Raw genomic sequence first — 22,010 nt, 5'->3', positions numbered from 1 at the left:
GAAGCCAATCAGTGTCTTTGTTACAGTTAAATTGTTATTTATATAAGTAATTTTATAAATAAAGCTGTGGCCGATCCTCACCCATGGAAAAGTTAAATTGTTGTCATGTCAGTTATTTAATTATTTATTGTAGTAAGGGTGAGCGGTAGTTATAGCCTGTTAGGAGGTAATTGGGTCTCAACAGTCCTGCAATACCATACACAGCCTGTGGATAGGTGATGCAGCTGCCTATCTTAAGGGGTCATATTAAATCAAGTTTTACTAAAAATAAAATTATGAGGAAAACCATTTTCCATATCTAAAAGTAGGTTAAAGACTTATTGTTTTGATTATGTAATTTGTGGAGAGTTTCTCAAGTTTCCAATAGAAATGTTTATTATAGTCTGCAAAAACTCAACCTTATATTATTCAAAAATATGACTGGGATTTTAATATAAGTATACAGTTTTAAAGGTCAGTGAGCATTTCTCTTAACCCCTAGTGGTTACTGTAAGTTAAAACATCATTACTGGAAGATGTAAGCCTCATCTGGAAATTTCTCCCTGTCTCGCTTTCTTGCATTATCCATGGAACTTGGCTATGGGTAAAAGCCTGGGGCTCTGGTGAAGGAGCCAGGATCCATTAGGATCTTGGCTCTCTATGTCTTGGGTATAGCTAATGCACACATGTGAGTAGCATCCAAGTTACAAAGGTAATGAACACAGGGATGAACATGAAGCTTTCACATTTTCTTCCTGATCTTAATTTCAGCAGAATTTAGCTAAGCTAGTAATAAATCTATCTGGAAATGAAGTAACCTTACAGCTCAGGCCATGAGAGTTGGACAAGGATCATTTTGACCGCCACTTGAACGTCAAGCCACAGTTTTACACAAGGACAATAGATACCTATTCTAAATATATTCACATACATGTTAAAAGGGGTACGCCGGTGCTCCATCATTCGGAACATTTGGTTCAGAACACTCAAGAGTCGGAAGCTGTGATCGTGAGGTCACGCCATGCCCCCTCAATTCATGTCTAAGGGAGGGGGCGTGTCGTCCGACATGCCCCCTCCCTTAGACATGAATGGAGGGGGCATGGCGTGACATCACGACCACTGCTGCAGAAACCCAATGTTTGTTTAGAAAGCCGGATGCTGCGGGAGATTGTGGGGGGGGGGGGGGGGGGTGTCTGCAGTAGGACCCCCGCGATCAGACATCTTATCCTCTTATCCCCTATCCTTTGGATAAGATGTCTAGCAGCGGAGTATCCCTTTAAGTATATAGTATATTTGTATAAGAGGTTCGTATAAGAGGTTGCTTGTCAACTTTCTTGAAACCAGGGGTGTTAGTGGAGGATGCAAAAACAATCTAATGTGTTAATCGCTAGTCCCGAAAGACATGGAGCAATATGTAAGAGACTCATTCAATGTGCTGCTGGTGTCGGGTGCTATAAACACCATGGAGTGAAAAAATATTGATCTCTTCAAAATATTTTGTAATAAATATAACATCCAAAATTGTTCCTTTGTTAAATTCTCTAATTTCTACTCATGCTGTGTAACAATTATAACATTTAGATTTTGTGGCTGTTGTTGGCTCCAATTTGGGGGGCTCCATCACAATTTTTTTTTTTTGGCAGGGTCTGATCAGACTAAAAAACGCTGCAAGCACGACTACAGGGCCGGAGTATCGGCATTGAGGGGGTGAAGCGTGATGTCACACAGGGGCGGAGTTGTGACATCACGATACTCCCGTAGTTGTGAGGCTTCAGACTCGAAGCCTCCAGCGCTGGTGTGCAGCTCACACAGGTGGGTGCTGCATGAGATCTTGCGGGGGTCCCCAGCGGCGGGACCCCCGCGATCAGCCATCTTATCCCCGATCTTTTGGATAGATGTCTTAGAGCTGGAGTACCCCTTTAACAACATTTTAGTTTTTGCTACAAAGTGCCTCTTCCAGTCCCAGGTTTGTTTATATTGATAAATGGTAGAACACAAGCTGCATAATGTGGATAAGGCCGGTATCAACTGCAATGTACACACCCCACCGCTCACACCATAGATAATGATGCTAGTTATAATAACATTATAGACTCTCAGGACGCCTGATGTGTGAATGCAGATTCTTTTTTTTTTTTCCCCCCATTTTAAATGCATTCTGCACCTGACAGCCAAGTTCCCAGCTTGTCCTAATGATGACAGCCTCTGCCACATAAATTACTGGAAGTCTATTTATTGCGGCACTAACTTAATGTTGCTGTAATTTACTGTAGTAAATTATGTCTACCTGTCGCATTAGTAAATTTGCATTCGAAGCGAACAAAGGAAATCTCATTTGGAACAATTAAAGATAAATAAGCGGATGCTGTCTGTCCTTATAACCTGCCCATCAAGCCTCTTGGCAAAATGAGAACAGCAACTATGTACACGGAGGTTAATAATTACCGCTATATATAGTCTCTGCTTGGCCACATCAAATAAAAGTAGACAGAAAAAGCAGTAAATATACAGTTATATGGACAATATTTGTACATCTCAGTTATCACAGTCAGGTCAAAGTCCCCTCTGAATGACTGCCATAAAATGAGAACCATGTAAAGAAAACACATGTAAAATTCAATATGTACCATAAAAAGATAAAAAAGCAAGTGACAACACATCCTAGATTGATTGCTATAGCTGGACTACCCCAATAAAGGCAAGACAAGGTTTTCATAAGGGCCTTTTTCCTGCGGCTCATGCTTTTCAAACCACACAACATGGTTCACTATGTCTGGCACTGGCCTACAAATGTAATTCACCATATAGAAAAGGCATAGTGAATTATATAATTCAACTATAGTGAAAAAAAAAAAATATATATATATATATATATAACTCGATGTATGTATGTATGTATGTATGTATGTATGTGTGTATGTTCCAGCATCACGTCCAAACGGCTAAAGATATTAACATGAAACTTGGCACACATGTTACTTATATGTCAACAACAAACATAGGATAGGTGATTTAACCCTTACTTACCCCCATTTGCCAGGGGCGGGGTTTATGTTTTAAGTCCCATACAAGTCTATGGGAAATATATATTACTGCATAACTTCCAAACGGCTGGAGATATTTTGATAATACTTGGTCACATGTTACTTATATGTCCACTTCAAATATAGGATAGTTAATTTAACCCTTAACTACCCCCATTTGTGAGGGTCGGGTTTTTTTTTTTTTAAAGTCCCATGCAAATCAATGGGAAATGTGTGTTTTCACATAACTTCTGTACGGCTGGAGATATTTCAATAACTGGTACACATATTACGGGTCAGGATAGGAGGTCGGGATAGGAGGACCGAGATAGGAGGACCAGGATAGGAGGTCGGGATAGGAGGTCGGGATAGATGGACTGGTTAGGAGGTCGGGATCGGAGGTCGGGATCGGAGGTCGGGATCGGAGGTCGGGATCGGAGGTCGGGATCGGAGGTCGGGATCGGAGGTCGGGATCGGAGGTCGGGATCGGAGGTCGGGATCGGAGGTCGAGATAGGAGGTCGAGATTTTAGGTCGAGATAGGAGGTCGAGATAGGAGGTCGAGATAGGAGGTCGAGATAGGAGGTCGAGATAGGAGGTCGAGATAGGAGGTCGAGATATGATGACGGGATATGATGACGGGATATGACAACAATATATGAGGACGGGATATGAAGTCAAAAGCTTCCTCATTTGTTTATTTTCCTCCCCAACAAGGATTAGGAAGGAAAAACCGGGCAATGCCGGGTGCTCAGCTAGTATCTATATATATATAAAACTCAATGTATGTGTGTGTGTATGTTCCAGCATCACTTCCAAACAGCTGAAGATAATAACATGAAACTTGGCACACATGTTACTTATATGTCAACCACAAACATAGGATAGGTAATTTAACCCTTACCCACCCCCCCCATTTGCGAGAGTCAGGGTTTTAATTTAAAGTTCCATACAAGTCTATGGGAAATATATGTTACGGCATAACTTTCAAATAGCTGGAAATATTTCGATAATAATCAGTCACATGTTACTTATTTGTCCACTAAAAATATAGGATAGTTAATTTAACCCTAACCTACCCCCCCCCCCCCATTTGCGAGGGTCGGGGGTTTTCGTTTTAAGTCCAATGCAAATCTATGGGAAATGTATGTTGCAGCATAACTTCCTTTATGGCTGGAGATATTTTGCTAATACTTGGTCACATGTTACTTTTATGTCAAATAAAAATATATAATAAATAAATTAACCCTAACCTATCCCCTTATGTGATGGATGGGGTTTTTGTTTCAAGTCCCATGCAAGTACATAGGACTTCTGGTTCCTTACTCCACAAGCTCTGCATCTCATGGTGAATGAGTCAGTCCGGCTGGCAAGCCACACCCTCCATGCATTCCATGCCCCATCTTGCAAAGACAAGCCCACCCTTTAAGCCACACCTCTTATTTTCTGCTACAATACTGTATCTTTACCACAACACAGCCCTACCTAAAGGATGGGATATGAGGATTAGATATGGGGACGGGAAATGGGGTCAGAACAGGAGGACAAAATATGAGGACAGGATATGAAGGTGGAATATGAGGAGGGGATTTGGGGTCAGGATTTAAGGATGGGAAATGAGGACAAAAGCTTACTCCTTTGTTGCTTCCCCCCCAAGGATAAGGTAGATAAAACTGGGCAGCGCTGGGTACTCAGCTAGTTATATAATTAAACACATACATCAAGGTATTAATAATGCGCCCTTACCAGGCTCTGACTATCCGGTAACATGACAATGATCTGTGCATTATGATCCCATATCATCCTCCAGAAGTCTTTTGTTGTATGTGGCATTGGGTGTTGGGTGATAATAAACTCATTGCTTCGTAAGTAACCCTGCAAGCAAATGACCAACCATCAATACAAACAAATCATTGTGACCTTATTAGTACCAACATGTACCAATAACAATGCAATATTGTAGGACTAGAATCACATATGTAGTCTGCAGTGGGAAGTTTTGAGCCGGACGAAGAAGTAGATTAAAGCATTACAAGCATTATGACAGTTTATAGTAGATATATACATTGCTCAAAAAAAATAAAGGAAACACTTAAACAACACAATGTAACGCCAAGTCCATCACACTTCTGTGAAATCACACTGTCCACTCAGGAAGCAACACTGATTGACAATCAATTTCACATGCTGTTGTGCAAATGGAAAATACAACAGGTGGAAATTATAGGCAATTAGCAAGACACCCCCAATAAAGGAGTGGTTCTGCAGGTGGTGACCACAGACCACTTCTCAGTTCCTCGCTTCCTGGCTGATGTTTTGGTCACTTTTGAATGCTCGTGGTGCTTTAACTCTTGTGGTAGTATGAGACGGAGTCTACAACCCACATAAGTGGCTCAGGTTGTGCAGCTTATCCAGGATGGCACATCAATGTGAGCTGTGGCAAGAAGGTTTGCTGTGTCTGTCAGCATAGTGTCCAGAGCATAGAGGCGCTACCAGGAGACGTGGAGGCGGTCGAAGGAGGGCTACAACCCAGCAGCAGGACTGCTACCTCCGCCTTCGCGCAAGGTGGAGATCTGCCAGAGCCCTGCAAAATGACCTCCAGCAGGCCACAAATGTGCATGTGTCCACTCAAACGGTCAGAAACAGACTCCATGAGGGTGGTATGAGGGCCCGACATTCACACATGGGGGTTGTGCTTACAGCCCAACACCGTGCAGGACATTTGGCATTTGCCAGAGAACACAAAGATTGGCAAATTCACCACTGCCGCCCTGTGCTCTTCATAGATGAAAGCAGGTTCACACAGAGCACATGTGACAGACGTGACAGAGTCTGGAGACACCATGGAGAACGTTCTGCTCCCTGCAACATCCTTCAGCATGACCAGTCTGGCGGTGGTCAGTAATGGTGTGGGGTGGCATTTCTTTGGGGGGGGGGGGGGGGGCAGCACAGCCCTCCATGTGCTTGCCAGAGGTAGACTGACTGCCATTAGGTAACGAGATGAGATCCTCAGACTCCTTGAGAGACCATATACTGGTGCGGTTTGCCCTGGGCTCCTCCTAATGCAAGACAATGCTAGACCTCATGTGGCTGGAGTGTGTCAGCAGTTCCTGCAAGAGGAAGGCATTGATGCTATGGACTGGCCCGCCCGTTCCCCAGACCTGAATCCGATTGAGCACATCTGGGACATCATGTCTCGCTCCATCCACCAACACCCCGTTGCACCACAGACTGTCCAGAAGTTGGCGGATGCTTTAGTCCAGGTCTGGGAGGACATCCCTCAGGAGACCATCCGCCACCTCATCAGGAGCATGCCAAGGCGTTTTAGGGAGGTCATACGGGCACATGGAGGCCACACACACTACTGAGCCTCATTTTGACTTGTTTTAAGGACATTACATCAAAGCTGGATCAGCCTGTAGTGTGAATTTCCACTCTGATTTTGAGTGCGACTCCATATCCAGACCTCCATGGGTTGATAAATTTAATTTCCATTGATCATTTTCATGTGATTTTGTTGTCAGCACATTCAACTATGTAAGGACGAAAGTATTTCATACGATTAGTTCATTCATTCGGATTTAGGATGTGTTATCTTAGTGTTCCCTTTACTTGTTTGAGCAGTGTATAGTATTTACAGTGGGGATCAAAAGTTTGGGCACCCCAGGTAAAAAAATTTATTAATGTGCATAAAGAAGCCAAGGAAAGATGGAAAAATCTCCAAAAGGCATCACATTACAGATTAGACATTCTTATAATATGTCAAAAGTTAGATTTTATTTCCATCATTTACACTTTCAAAATAACAGAAAACAAAAAATGGTGTCTGCAAAAGTTTGGGCACCCTGCAGAGTTAATATCTTGTACTTCCCCCTTTGGCAAGTAACACAGCTTGTAAACGCTTTTTGTAGCCAGCCAAGAGTCTTTCAATTCTTGTTTGTGGTATCTTTGCCCATTCTTCCTTACAAAAGTCTTCCAGTTCTTTGAGATTTCTGGGCTGTCTGTCATGCACTGCTCTTTTAAGGTCTATCCATAGATTTTCAATTATGTTGAGGTCAGGAGATCGTGAAGGCCATGGCAAAACCTTCAGTTTACGCCTCTTTATGTAATTCCCCTGTGGATTTCGAGGTGTGTTTAGGATCATTATCCATTTGTAGAAGCCAACCTCTCTTTAACTTCAGCTTTTTCACAGATATTATTTTCAAGATAGTATCCAAAATTTGCTGTAATGTTATTGAATCCATTTTTCCTTCTACTCGTGAGATGTTCCCTGTGCCACTGGCTGCAATACAACCCCAAAGCATGATTGATCCACCCCCATGCTTAACAGTTGGAAAGAGGTTCTTTTCATTAAATTTTGTTCCCCTTCTTCTCCAAACGTACCTTTGCTCATTCCGGCCAAAAAGTTAAATTTTAACCTCATCGGTCCACAGAACTTGTTTCCAAAATGCATCAGGCTTGTCTATATGTTCATTTGCAAAGTTCAAACGCTGATTTTTGTGGTGAGGACGTAGAAGAGGTTTTCTTCTGATGACTCTTCCATGAAGACCATATTTGTACAAGTATCTCTTTATAGTTGAATAGTGTACCACAACTCCAGTGTCTGCCAGATCTTTCTGGAGGGATTGTGCAGTCAAACGTGGGTTTTGAATTGTTTTTCTCACAATCCTGCGAGCTGTTCTGTCTGATATTTTTCTTGGTCTTCCAGATCTTGCTTTAACTTCCACTGTTCCTGATGACTGCCATTTCTTAATTACATTCCGAACAGAGGATATTGACATCTGAAAACATTTTGCTATCTTCTTATAGCCTTCTCCAGCTTTGTGAGCATCAACTATTTTCAGTTTCAGATTTCTAGACAACTGCTTAGAAGAACCCATAATGCTGATTGTTGGGGCAAGGTCAGATTAGTCTGGGCATTTAAAACCTTTGAGATTGACATCACCTGGTCTTCCCAGGTGATGATTGAGAACAATCCATTACACTGGCAGGTCTCAGCTTTGGAAAGGGGGCAGTGCATGCTATAAATTCTGCAGGGTGCCCAAACTTTTGCAGTTTTCTGTTATTTTGAAAGTGTAAATGATGGAAATAAAATGTAACTTTTGTTGACATATTACAAGAATGTCTAATCTGTTATTTGATGCCTTTTGGGGATTTTTCCATCTTTCCTTGGCTTCTTAATGCACATTAATACAAATTTTTACCTGGGGTGCCCAAACTTTTGATCCCCACTGTATATACATCGTGTGTGCACAGTGACTATGAAGCGAGCTCTGGAGCCAAGTTCATTCATAGCCAGTGATTGTCTGTGGCTGGCCATAGACGCTCCACTAATACAGTCTGGAAAAGCAGAGTACAGATTTCACTATTCAAGGCTGGGGACTTAAAATGTGTAAAATAAATAATAAAACATTTTTTTTTAAATTGAACTATACATATCTAGTGTTTTAAATAGCATTTGGGCGATTTCTCATTTGCCCTGTGGTAGTGCTGTAGGATTCCTACACAGACTATGTCTGTTACTGTCATATTACCAATAAGAAAAACAAAGCACATTCACTTACCATGATATAAGAAGCATTTATATAATCTGTTCCTTTCATTCCAGGCAATGGTGCTAAGCCCACTCTTGCACGTTCAGCTGAGGAAAATGAAATTAATCACCACGAGGAAGTCAAAATTACAGACAAACTCCACCACACAATACAAAACTATTATTGTATGACTAAATAAATTATTGATTGTTGCTTTTATTATGTTCCATTCAATATGTATGGCCTTTAAGTGAATATATTGTAGCACTCACTGATCATGTGACATTATGAGATTTTTTTTGATCAAACGATGACCATTTCATGCCTTACACACATACACGCCACCTTGGCATTAAAGAAGAGCATATAGTACAGAATGGCTGTTGAATAAAGGACTGTTTTTTATAGATCGTAAGTGCCACAATCTTTTATCAACTCTTTGTATGATATTCACAAATAATGTCTGACAATTTTGTAATAACATGGTATACACAACTCAATATACTGTACCCAAAAGCAAAGCAATACTGGATTTTTGTATTCTAGCAACAGTGTCACTCTTGTCCATGGGCTAAATCTGGTATTTAATGGGAATCTGATGCTAAGAGCTGCAGATACTGTTGGAAAGCTGTAGGTATAAAAGCAAAATACCTCTCCTGAAGCTAAAGGAGGCTGCAGACCAGATAAAACTGAGCTTTTCTTAGCCAAGTGTCAAGGAGGTGGAGCTGAGCTGCTAAAGTGCCACAGCCTGGCACACCTTGTTCACCCTTGCCAAACAGAACTTCCTTTATTGATGTATAAAGCTTTGTACATCAGGCACTCCAGTGGAAAACTTTTTTTTTTTATATCAACTGGTGCCAGAACGTTAAATTTGTAATTTACTTCTATTAAAACATCTTAATTCTTCCAGTGCTTTTTAGGGGCTGTATACTACAGAGGAAATGCTTTTCTTTTTGGATTTCTCTTCTGTCACGACCACAGTGCTCTCTGCTGACCACTGCTGTCCATTTTAGGAACTGTCCAGAGCAGCATATGTTTGCTATGGAGATTTTCTCCTGCTCTGGACATTTCCTAAAATGGACAGCAGAGGTCAGCAGAGAGCACTATGGTCGTGACAGAAGAGAAATCCAAAAAGAAAAGAATTTCCTCTGTAGTATATAGCCCCTAAAAAGTACTGGAAGGATTAAGATTTTTTAATATAAGTAATTTACAAATCTGTTTAACTTTCTGGCACCAGTTGATTAAAAAAAAAAAAAAAAAAAAGGTTTACACCCGCCAATTTTCACAATTGGCTGACAAATAATAAGGTGGAATTATAAGGTTGGCAACCACCATCCGCTTCAGGAAGGGAATGCTTTGCTTCTATTCTCCAACAGCTATGCAATGGTTTCTGAGATTCTTAGTGGCAAACACAGCTGACCGATTTTCTTTCCGCTGAGTCCCATCCATTTGTGGCTTTGCTGTAATACCAGATACAGCTTTTAGACAGTCATAGTATTGTTTCTAGATATAAAACCACATCTATATATTGCAAACAAAATTATTAAGGTTTTAACTTCCACTGTAAGAAGGAATGTAACCTGTAATATTGTGGGCCATTGAAATTAATTTAGGGACCCAATATGGGCAATTTTACCTAACCATGGAGGCTGCACAAACTTGCAGACAGCAAATGTTCACTGATTTCAAAGGCCACTCGTATACTGGGAGTAGTGGAATGTTTAACAGTGTCACCCAGTTCAGGATCTTCATCTGTTAGCTACAGCAGAAAGTCTACAAAGAGTGTTTCTTGCTCAGGAGGCGCCTAGCGTGTCTGTGCATTACATGGATAGCTCTTATTTTAGAGAAGCACTCCAGGTTTGTTTTTGTTTTGCCCGTATAATGCACACTCCCCACCATTATTTCTTCATGTGTTTAATTCCAGCTCATCGGCATCTATATGTTTTGGGTCATGTGTGTCATTCAGACCACCAGAAATTTACATGGCCTAAAGTGTCTCAGTAAATGGTCAGTCCTGGGTCAGCTGACTTCCTATGAACTACAGGATGACATCACCTATCAGATCCTTCTTGGGGATTATAGTGGCAATATTTCAATTAAAAAAATGCACTTTGAATAAGAAAACTGATCAAAACTGTATTGTGAACTAACACCAACACGCTTAGTCTCAGCAGTTCAGACTGCTGGAGTCTAGCTAGGTGATTCTGTAGAGAAAAGAAAAGAAAGGAAAGGACCGACGGACGGCGCCTTGTGTATTTACCCTCAATAGATCGGGTGGTGGGTGGGGGGGCAACCCCAAGGGGCTTATAGATGGCCGCTCACCTTGAGATCTATGCAAAAAAGCATATCACCCACGATATAATCTGGGTACTGTAGTGCGAGTCGCTGCTATGCCGATGGGTCGCAGGTGGAAACAAGTCGTCCTGGGAGTCAATATTAGAAGTAGAGCAGGAAAAAACCCTCAGGTATGGCGCTGCAGACTCTTGTAGACAGATGAGGCGGATGCCAAAGGTAATAGGAAAGTCCTCAGCAGGACATTTTATTAAAAAAACTATAAAATGGACAAGATTACGTGTTTCGGGAGGATCCCTCCCTTCCTCAGATCAGTTGCCCATAGCAACCAATCAGATCCCTTTGCAGAGGCCTTGTTAAAAATGAAAGAAGCAAACTGGTTAGTTGCTATGGGTAACTGGACAACTTTTCCTTTGCACAGGTTTTGATAAATCTCCCCCAGTGAGATTCCACCCCTCTCTCTGCAAAGCCAAATAATTCATGGCAAATATAGGCAGCAGTGGAAATTTCTATGCTGAAATACACATCAATATGGCTGAAAACCAATGCCACATCAGGTGTAACAAGCGAGTGCAAGGCACACACAATAACCTCTACATCATTCTCTAATAATAGTATATACTGCACTATATAAGCAAAAACAAAATATTTCCTTGAGTGCTTCTTTAATTAGAATTGTGTAGTTCTCCCCAGCCAAAAACCTCTTTAAGTGACTGTTCAGATGTAGAGCAGAAAAGCATTTCTTGCTACACAAACAAGGTTGTTACATATTATATACTCTATAAAAAAGTAGAGAGAAATGACACCAAAAGCTGACCCAATCACCAATATATCCGTACATGGCACAACCGACGAGTTTCTGTTCTTCTCTTTGTTACAGTCTTTCTGGGCACTGAAGCATTCAATGTATTTTGCATTACACTGTGTGACAAGCTGAAAGATATAATAGATTTAAAGATTAGAGATAAAAAGGGAACTTTAATACATTAGGACTTTTGATGTTTAAAATAAAATATAAAGAAATCTTATTCAGCTAACCAGCCTTGGACAATCACATTGAGTTTCCAGTTTTGACGAAACCATCACTTTATGATAACTACTACGGAGGACAAAATGAACCCTCTACAATGGGGTGCATGACACCATGTCTGGTTCAAGTAGGTAGGGAGCTCCAAACAAAAGACTGTGCACAGTACACAAGAAGGTCATTTAAAGGACATCTGTAGCAAAAGACAACTTATCCCCTATCCACAGGATAAGGGATAAGTGTCTGATCATGGGGGATCCAACCACTTAGACCCCCCGCGATCTCCTGCACGTGCAGGTGGTGTGCTGGCCGCAGCGTGACGTCACGGCCGACATGCCTCCTCCATGTACCTCTCCCATAGAACTGCATAGGGAGGGGGGCGTGGAGCTGGGCGTACCGTCGACCTCCGAGAGGTCAACGCTACGCACAATAGCCGCTCACATAGAGCAGCAATGCTGGGGACTCGTTTGGGAGATCGTGGGGGGGCCCCTGCGGTCAGACCCCCCACGATCAAACACTTATCCCCTATCCTGTGGCTAGGGAATAAGTTGTGTTTTGCTGCAGATGTCCTTTAGGATGCTCTATAGTTATGCTGAACCAAACACACTCGTTTGTCCCAGCACTCTTCTTTGAGAGAACTAACCCCCTCTAGAAGACCATTTTACTGTGGTATTGGACGGTTGTCTCCAAAAACCATCATGGAATTTAGTTTTTGGCATTTTGTGATTGGTGTCTGTGTCCTTCCAACAACACCTTCTTGCCTCTGTGATCTGGCTTATCAGAAGGGTCCTGTAAGTATTCAGTATATAAGAACAGGAGATGTCGAGCTGTGAAATTTCATCTGTAGGGATATAGGCGTTTTCTCATTGCACGGTTCAATTTAATATTTGATGAGTAAACAAAATCTGTGCGCTGAGCACTGACAGACGGGTTTAACAACGACTCAGATGGAGAAGAGAAAAAAATGGAATCCTGGGGTTAATGTTATCAGAAGGCCAAATTGTGCCTTTAACCTAACAAATATCAATCAATCTACCCCCCACACCCAATGCTTTCTCCTCTGTTGTCCTATGGTCCTATGATATTCTTATTACCCTGAATTGCTTTTCCAGTCTCGTCTTGCCTCCTGCTGTAGGTGTCAGGATAGTGTTCACATAACTGTGCAGCTGGTTAGAACATACTTCTGTTTCTTTTCCCAAAATAGCCTCTAAGAGTGTGTCGTGTATAAAGATGTATTGTTCCTGGAAGGAGAAAAACAACAAAGAAAACAACAAGTTAGAAACAGCAAGTAATGAATGAAAGAGGATGTAATGGGTTAATAAAACCACAGATTTGGCAGCAAACATGTCTTGGTTGTTTTCAATATTGCAGTTAAGGACCACTGAAGCGAATAAGGCTGGACTGCAATACTACACACAACCTGTGGAATGAGGGTGGTGCTGTTTCTGGAGAAAACAGACTTGTTTCTTTTTACACACTTGCCTTACAAAAAAGTTTTTTTTCAACTTCTCTGCGACCTCCTGATAATACAGAATTGTAGGTCTCTGGTATCTGGGCCCATAATGCCAGACAGAGCACATGGAACATGATCCCTGAGCATATTGCAATAATAACAAAGAATAAAAAGGGATTTCTCAGCACTTCATAGGGGACCCCATCATGCATATATAGTATGGAGGACTGCACTCTCCAAACATTGGGTGGCATGTCCATTAGATTCAATTGTTATAAAGGGCACCATGCCATGCATTGTTTTGCAATGGAGCTGCAGGGCAAAACATTAACAAGTTGGCACCCTCACTACAAACTACTGACTGGGGGATAAGGCTGCCAGAGTTAAGAGCTTCTAAGTATCAGCGGCTCTCGCTTTGGCAGAGGGGGTCATTCATTTGAAAGGCAGCCATGGAATACTACAAGCAATGGCCGCAACTTGCTCGGCAATAAAAGCAGATTGCTGGGAGTTTTAGAAGCCGGTTCATGGCATGAAGAGATGTTAAAGAGTACCTCTCATTAACTTGATAAATGTTATAATCCTCCCCGTTCACTGCCCCCATCATAATAAACCAAGCTCTGCCTTTATTTTTATTATTTTTTAGTTCTCTGCCTTGATATTGCTCTGTATTTTCTGCTCAACCTCTGGTTCAGGTTCACAGACTGAGAAGGGGCGTTCGCCAGCAGGTGTGACATCATATGAAGCCATACAGGGGAGAACTTCCTCCCTTACTCCTCAATCTGCTACCAACTGCCAGTGTGCAGTTTAGTGTGAGAGAAGCTATGATTGGATAAAGCTGGACCCCCCCCCAACCCCCGACACTCAAGACTGCATTTCCTGTGTTTGGACTTCTGCCACGCTAGCAGGAGTCCAATGTCTGTTGAAAAGATGGGGGAAAATGTGCTCTGGACAAGTAGGGAGACAGCTAGTGGCAGCTTTTTTTTTTAAACACAAAATATTGAAAACTTCATTTTTTTAAACAAAGTACATTAGAAAGATTATGTATTTACCATAAGGAGTGCAATAGCAAAAAAATAAAAAATAAAAATTGTTTTAATGAGAGTGCCCATTTAAGGTAACACCTTCAGACTAGGACCAACCAGAGGACCTTCATTAGGTCAAAACAAGGCTGTATACAGAGAAAGGTACCACCACCCACCTGGCCTGACAGCCAATGATTCATGTGGCATTTGCCAGACAACATAATTTCTAGAGAAGTATTGTACTGCATGCAAAATATAAAGATGAATATTTCTTCTTAGAGAGATGAAAATGGATACTGCCTCCCACATGACATGGCATGCTTTTATCCCCAGGAGAAAACAACCCACTCCCTTATAGGCAAGCGCTGGAAACAATTTACTGTCACCTTCAAACAAAAAACACAACCACGTTTGCTTTTCATCTCAGCCGTCGCCTTGTTTTGCACAATTAAAAAAAGAAGCCCTGAATGTTACCTCCGTCTGGACGAGGTAGTTTCGCTGTGTTCTGATGTGTTTCAGAAAGCCCAGAACATTAACGGTGCTTTTGTCTTTTATCTGCTGTAGCATGCTGTCAATCACAATGTATGTTCCCGTCCTGCCAACTCCGGCGCTAGAGAGGGGTACATCAAGGAGATAGAGATGGTGCGTCAAACATCAGGTATAAAACGGATCACCACAAGGCCAATAGAGGACAAGGTCTTTGAAGTTGTCATTGGGTTGCCTCCCCAAAGTCTTCATAGAATCAAGGGGTCTGGAGGAGTATTTTTTTTTCTACTTTCTACAAAACGGGCAGATTGGGTTAAAAAAAAAAAAAAAATTATAAAATGACTCATCGAAACTCCACCACTGCCCTGGTCACAGCTGATCTCTACGTTCCAGTACACATCTCAATACAAGGAAATGTCCACATGGCCATCTATTGGCAGAGACTGGTCTCTGCAGTGGCCAATGATTGGCTAAGGGGGTGTTTCCTGTACATTGGGATCAGGAAGTGGAGATCGCAGTGAGTTCAGCAGTGAAGCGCATAATGGTGTGCGTCTACCGCTTGTTCTAATTATCAGTGTGGGCCTTCCCACAGAGACCTCCAATGATCAAAACTTTTTACTTGTCTCAGCGACATGTCAAAAGTTTTCTGAAATGACAGAGACACTTCAAAGTGCCCTTTTCATTTGAAAAATCTTCTGACATATCAAAAATGTTGATTGGTTGTGTCCGTGTACAGTCACCCACCACTTGTCTGAAGCTGAGCTCCTTTTCGCGGAAAAAAATTGGCTCCAGAGACTTTTTTTTTTTTTCTTAATTTGAGGTCCAATATATAATTTTGTATAGTATGCAGAAACTCACCTACAGTGTACCACTACAGGTCCCATGTCTGTCTGTAAAGCAGCAGATGATCTCCGTACAAAGGTGAGGACTGGCAGTGAATACTCTGGGACTCCCATATCTGGCCATTGTGTGTAGTGATACTGCATAACTGTTCTCTCATTGTGGCGGCCTTTAGGGTTCCCCTTCTGACCCTGTTAACAACAAAATAATGCTGAAGGTTATTGAAAATAATTGAAAATGTCCAACCAGACTGGATATAGGGAATGCAGAGGTAGCAGTCTCTCCTGGGCCCTAAAGAATAAGGGGACCCTGAACCTCTCTGACATATAAAAAGGCATCAGTATTAGAAATGGCAGATAGGTGGGAAGACCCTGTTACAGATTTAGGATTGGGACTTAAGTTACTCCTCTGTGCAGGATAATATAATAAGATGGTCTCACCTTCTTCATTTTCACGTTCCTGATGGTGAATTTCCGCACTGTGTAGCAGGCATACACCTTTGTGCTCTTTAATGTTACCATAATGTTCCCATACTCCTCACTGTTCTCTGTTGGCCAATACTGGTCACATTTTCTCTGAAAAAAAAAAAGCAGAGTTGAACTTTACTATTACTGGTGAAAGGGCTATTACAGGAAAAAAAAAACATTTTTTTTATATATCAACTGGCTCCAGAAAGTTTAACAGATTTGTAAATTACTTCAATTAAACAATCTTAATCCTTTCAATAATTATCAGCTGCTGAAGTTGAGTTGTTCTTTTCTGTCTGGCAACAGTGCTCTCTGCTGACATCTCTGCTTGTCTCGGGAACTGCACAGAGTAGAATAGGTTTACTATGGGGATTTGCTTCTACTCTGGACAGTTCCCGAGACAGGTGTCATCAGAGAACACTTAGACAGAAAAGAACAACTCAAATTCAGCAGCTCATAAGTACTGAAAGGATTAAGATTTTTTTAATAGAAGTAATTTACAAATCCGTTTAACTTTCTGGAGCCAGTGGATATATAAAAAAAAAAGTTTTTTTCCTGGATAACCCCTTTAATTTTCATAGAGAAGGTAAAAATGATGCAATGGGTAACAAAAAATGGTTACTAAACAAGGAATTGTATTCATCCATTGTGGCTACTTGCAGATTTCTACCACTTTGCCCTTTTCCACCTAATGGGCATCCTATTCTTAGGGGCATCCTAATCTTAGGGGATCATAAGGAGTGTATAATATAGGGCTTTGTTACACAGAGTAAGTTTTTCCACTCAGGACAAAAGGGCCTGATGTTTGTTTCCCCTGTATGCCCTTCCCATGACCTTATGCCAATTCCCTCTTATCTGCCAACAATGGGGTTCCCCTGTGAAAGAAAACCCTGTAGAAGTTCTTGCCAACTTGTAGCAAAGGGGACTAAACAGAGGCAGGTCTCTAATTTTCAATGGTCTAATAGCAGCCACATGGTCTGTCCCTGTTGTGTGTAGAAATAGAACACAAAGAGGCGCTCCATAGTAAAAAACCACCAGCGGATGACCCAGGTAAGGGGAAATTGTGCTTACTGCAGGCGGTTGTGTGAACACACACAACAATGGATTGAGTGAGAATAAAGGTTCCGTCCGCGGCCCTCCTCATGAACAATAACAGACAAATGGGAGACTTCTAACGGGAGCTGTAGGTGGAAAATAACGGCGCTGGCTGGAAAGCCTACAGGTAAGATGTACAGTTTAATCTAAAACAATGCAACGCGTTTCACCGCGCATGCGTGGTGAAACGCGTTGCATTGTATTAGACTAAACTGTACATCTTACCTGTGGTCGTTCCAGCCAGCGCTGTTATTGTCAACCTGCAGCTCCCGTTAGAAGTCTCCCATTTGCCTGTTGTATGTAGATAATTGATCTTAGATGCCTATGATGACAAAAGAGTCATTATGCAGTAAAGAGTAGAAGTGGGTGGGGGATGTAGTCCAGCGGTACAACCAATAGTAGGGGGCAGGTTTGTGCGTCTTAGCCACTCACAGTGGCTTTGCTGACTCAGCATTTTTGATCAGCCGTGCGGTCACATTCGGCCGCAAGTCCCCGCTTTCTTCACTACACCAGTTCTAAAAAGGTGAACTCACAAAGCTCCAGGCTCCGTCATATTTTAAAGTGTTTTTGTGATCTGTAAAAACCTTCGACATGTTGTCCAGTTTAGATAGCAGTGGATCTTAGGGGATTGTTAGTAATATCTGGCTGATGTGCAGGGCAGTGCTCTTCACTCCCTGACAGGCTGTCTGATCTGACTCTGTCACTCCATAGATTAATGCAGTTAAAGAGTCTGATGTCATTGACAGCCTGGGAGTGAAGCGTGCCCTACCACACAATTCAGCTGGCTATTAATCACAATTAGTCGAGGTCTCAGTACTGACCCCCACTGCAATCTAAACCTTTGACATGTCTGGACAAACATTTTTACAAAGGACACTAACGCTTTAAGATCTGCTATAGACATAGTGTAGTCTGTTATTTAGTTTACTATGTTCTGATATATTGGGACAAAATATCCCAATTTATTTAATTTGTGCTCTGCAGAAGAGAAAACAATAGGAAGAAAATATTTTGACCACTAGGGGGCAAGTGTCTCATGGTCTGTGATGCTCATTACAAGTTTCCTCTTAACAGCACACCATGTGGTTGGACATGGGACTGCAAGCAAAAATTACCAATGGCTTTAATACTAACAATGAATCTCCAAATAAGTTATACTCCTTATGTTTTAATTCACTTTGGTATTGTTTGCAATAATCATGGGTACATCTAAAAAAAATTACATTTATCCAACAACACATGAAATCCTCTATAATTCAGTATATTACTACATTCCTGCACTGTACAGTCTTACCTTGCTGAACTATGCCCTGATCCTCTACTCCTTCTCTTATTTCTACTTGGGGGGAAACAAATGTATCTAGAGAAAACACGATCAGCTCAAACCATCCATCAATTATTAAGAAGTTCTCCACAATCCCATATCCTCCAGTAAGATTACAGGGGAATTAAACCGCTTACAGCCAAACGCTACTTACTCTCCCCTTTTCCACCAGATTCGTTATCATAACAATGATTCCAGTGTTTTGCTCCCAAATCATCCTCCAGAAATCTTCAAAAGTCGACTTTAAAGGTCCCTGGGCAGCAATGTAGGCCTTTGCTTTGTTGTAGCCCTTCAAAGACAAGCAAACACAAGATGAAAGCCGCCTCATGGTAAAAACAATTATTTAAGGAGACTAAAAACGAGAAATATTTTATGAATTGGATATATGATACAAACTGTCCTTTCATACAAGTTTCAAAAATTAAACAGAAAAAAAAAACCTTCAACTTTTTGTCAAAAACATTATGTAAATCATTGTAAACTGTCTTAGTTAAATGAAGGCAACTTACATCAACATAATTGGCATTAATATAGTCGCTGTGCTTTGAATCCTTGCCGGGAAAAGGCCTCAGCTTCACCCTACTGTGATCATCTGGAATGAGAAGCCAGGATGCAAAAATGAACTTAACGGGGCACAAAACATATCAACAATTTCATAGAAATTATCCTCGAATGGCACTTGAGCCTGATGTAATTCACATAAGCGATCTATTAATTATGAATGGCGAGAGAGGACTGGCCAAACCCAAAGTGGGAGAAATACTTCTGGGTAATTATTATAATTAACATTTTATTTAACCTTAAAAATTTAATTTATTTCCAGTCTGACCACAGTGCTCTATGCTGACACCACTGTTCATGTCATTAACTGTCCAGAGTACAAGCAAATCCCCATAGCAAACTTATCCTGCTCTGGACAGTTCCTCACATGGACAGAGGTGTCAGCAGAGAGCACTGTGGTGGACAGAAAATAAATTAAAAAAGAAAAAAAAACTTCCTTTGTAGTATAGGATTTAGATTTTTAAATAGAAGTAATTTACAAATCTGTTTAACTTTCTAGCACCAGTTGATTTGGAGAAAAAATAAATAAAATAAAAATAAAATTGTTTTTCCACCGGAGTTTCCCTCTTAAAGCACAGGTTTTCGCACCTTTAGACTAATGTTCTTCATAGTTAAAGGCACCCATTGAAGAAAGGAACACATTGAACACATTGTAAGGAATTATGAAGCACATCCATAGCAGCCATACATAATGGACATGAATGCTACCCTTTTCAAAAGGGTTTTACTATATTACCGAGTGCACACAAGATGGCAACAGTACCATGTTCACCTCCTGTTTTCTGCAACTTTATGGGACTATTATCAGTAAAATATCCGTTCTACATCTCCCAGCCCTCATCAACATGTGTCATAGGGATTCTCCTTGTTGATTAGATGCAGTGTCAGATTGGGGTTCTCCGACCCACCATAAGTAACAATTCTTAGGGCCCATCCAACTAGACTATATGAATCAACCCCATAAGGAACAGGCTCTAAGGCAGCAGTCTCAAACTGTGTCCCTCCAGATTTTGCAAAACTTCAACTCCTAGCATGACCGGACAGCCTGCTGGGAGTTGAAGTTTTGAAACATCTGAAGGGCCACAGATTGAGACCACTGCTCTAGGGCCAATTGGTTTATTTCTGTAAAAAGGATCTTGTGGAGCCAAGTGGGCCATAACATATGTTTAGATGTGAAACACTTTTTGTAGCTTTTGTTCCCCCTACAGGACTGAGCAGAATGCAGAACTTACTCGAAGGAAAAGGTATAGAAAAGGGAAGGACAGAAGAAACATTTATATGACTGAAGTCCCAAGGAAAACGTATGATTTGCCATTATTACACAGTATGGATACTGCTAAAACGCAACATGAGTTTAAATGGGCACTCATTAAAACTAATTTTTGCTATTGCACTCCTTATGGTAAATAAAAAATCTTTCTAATCTACTTTGTTTTTAAAAAAAATTACACTTTCTATGTTTTATTTGTGTTTAAAAAAAGCTGCCACTAGGTGTCTCCCTACTTGTCCATAGCACATTTCCCTCCATCTCTTGCACAGACTTTGGACTCCTGCTGGTCTGGCAGAAGTCCAAAAGCAGGAAATGCAGATTGGAGTGCTGAGGAGTGTGTTTGCAGCCTTAGCCAATCATAGCTCATCTCACACTGAACTGCTCTGGGCTGTGTGTAGCAGAGTGAGGGAGGAAGTTCTGCCCTGTATGGCTTCAGATGAGGTCACACCTGCTGGGTAACGCCCTTCCCAGTCTGTGAATCTGACTAAGACTGAGCATAAAATGTAGAGCAATATCAAGGTAGAAAACTAAACAAATCATAAAAATAAAGGCAGGGGTGGTTTATCATGATGAGGAAGTGAACTGGGAGGATTATAACATTTAACAAGATCATGAGAGGTACTCTAAGTCAACCTCCGCTACTTCTCCAGGTCCCGTACAGAGCTGGATGGAAATAAAACATTTCTAATTTACTTCTAATCATTGGAAATTGGAGCTGAAATGTGTAGCAGCAGCTAATTAACATTTAATATTGTGTATGGAACAGAGTTGGGAACAAACATCCACATATTTGGCTCAGGCTGTTGGAGAACAAGCTGACTTTTTTTTTCCCCTCCTTCTTTTATAACAATGAAGAATTTGTGGAATGCATGCAACTACACTGCTCAAAGAAATAACGGGAACAATAATATAACACATCCTAGATCTGAATAAATGAACTAATCGTATGAAATACTTTCAGCTTTACATAGTTGAATCTGCTGACAACAAAATCACACAAAAATTATCAATGGAAATCAAATTTATCAACCCATGGAGGTCTGGATATTGAGTCACACTCAAAATCAAAGTGGAAATCCACACTACAGGCTGATCCAACTTTATGTAATGTCCTCAAAACAAGTCAAAATGAGGCTCAGTAGTGTGTGTGGCCTCCACGTGCCCGTATGACCTCCCTACAACACCTGGGCATGCACCTGATGAGGTGGCGGATGGTCTCCTGAGGGATGTCCTCCCTGACCTGGCCTAAAGCATCCGCCAACTCCTGGACAGTCTGTGCTGCAACGTGGTGTTGGTTGATGAAGCGAGACATGATGTCCCAGATGTGCTCAATCGGATTCCGGTCTGGAGAACGGGCGGGCCAGTCCATAGCATCAATGCCTTCCTATTGCAGGAACTGCTGACACACTACAGCCTCATAAGGTCTAGCATTGTCTTGCATTATGAGGAACCCATGGCCAACCTCACCAGCATATAGTCTCACAAGGGGACTGAGGAGCTCATCTCGGTACCTAATGGCAGTCTGGCAAGCACTTGGAGGGCAGTGCAGGCCCCCAAAAGAAATGCCACCCCACACCATTACTGACCCACAGCCAAACCGGTCATGCTGGAGGATGTAGCAGCATGCAGAACAGTCTCC

The 22,010-nt window shown here is 41.5% G+C and overlaps 1 protein-coding gene across 2 annotated transcripts in view; it reads right to left on the bottom strand.

The window, feature by feature from the left end:
- The window catches only part of PTPRG (protein tyrosine phosphatase receptor type G), a 530,620-nt gene that overhangs the window by 23,680 nt on the left and 484,930 nt on the right, over nt 1-22,010 (bottom strand). For both annotated transcript variants that reach the window (XM_056524508.1, XM_056524509.1), the window contains 9 exons: nt 19,050-19,132; nt 18,695-18,829; nt 16,095-16,229; nt 15,673-15,845; nt 14,803-14,938; nt 12,948-13,094; nt 11,666-11,759; nt 8,565-8,641; nt 4,747-4,875 (listed from right to left, as the gene is read on the bottom strand). In XM_056524508.1, coding sequence (XP_056380483.1) covers nt 4,747-4,875; nt 8,565-8,641; nt 11,666-11,759; nt 12,948-13,094; nt 14,803-14,938; nt 15,673-15,845; nt 16,095-16,229; nt 18,695-18,829; nt 19,050-19,132 — 1,109 coding nt within the window. The remainder of the gene's footprint in view (nt 1-4,746; nt 4,876-8,564; nt 8,642-11,665; nt 11,760-12,947; nt 13,095-14,802; nt 14,939-15,672; nt 15,846-16,094; nt 16,230-18,694; nt 18,830-19,049; nt 19,133-22,010) is intronic.

This window comes from Hyla sarda, chromosome 6 (assembly GCF_029499605.1).
Source record: "Hyla sarda isolate aHylSar1 chromosome 6, aHylSar1.hap1, whole genome shotgun sequence".
NCBI classification, from domain to species: Eukaryota; Metazoa; Chordata; class Amphibia; order Anura; family Hylidae; genus Hyla; species Hyla sarda.
Note: the sequence above shows the minus strand (reverse complement) of the source record. Positions and strands in the feature narration are given on the sequence as shown.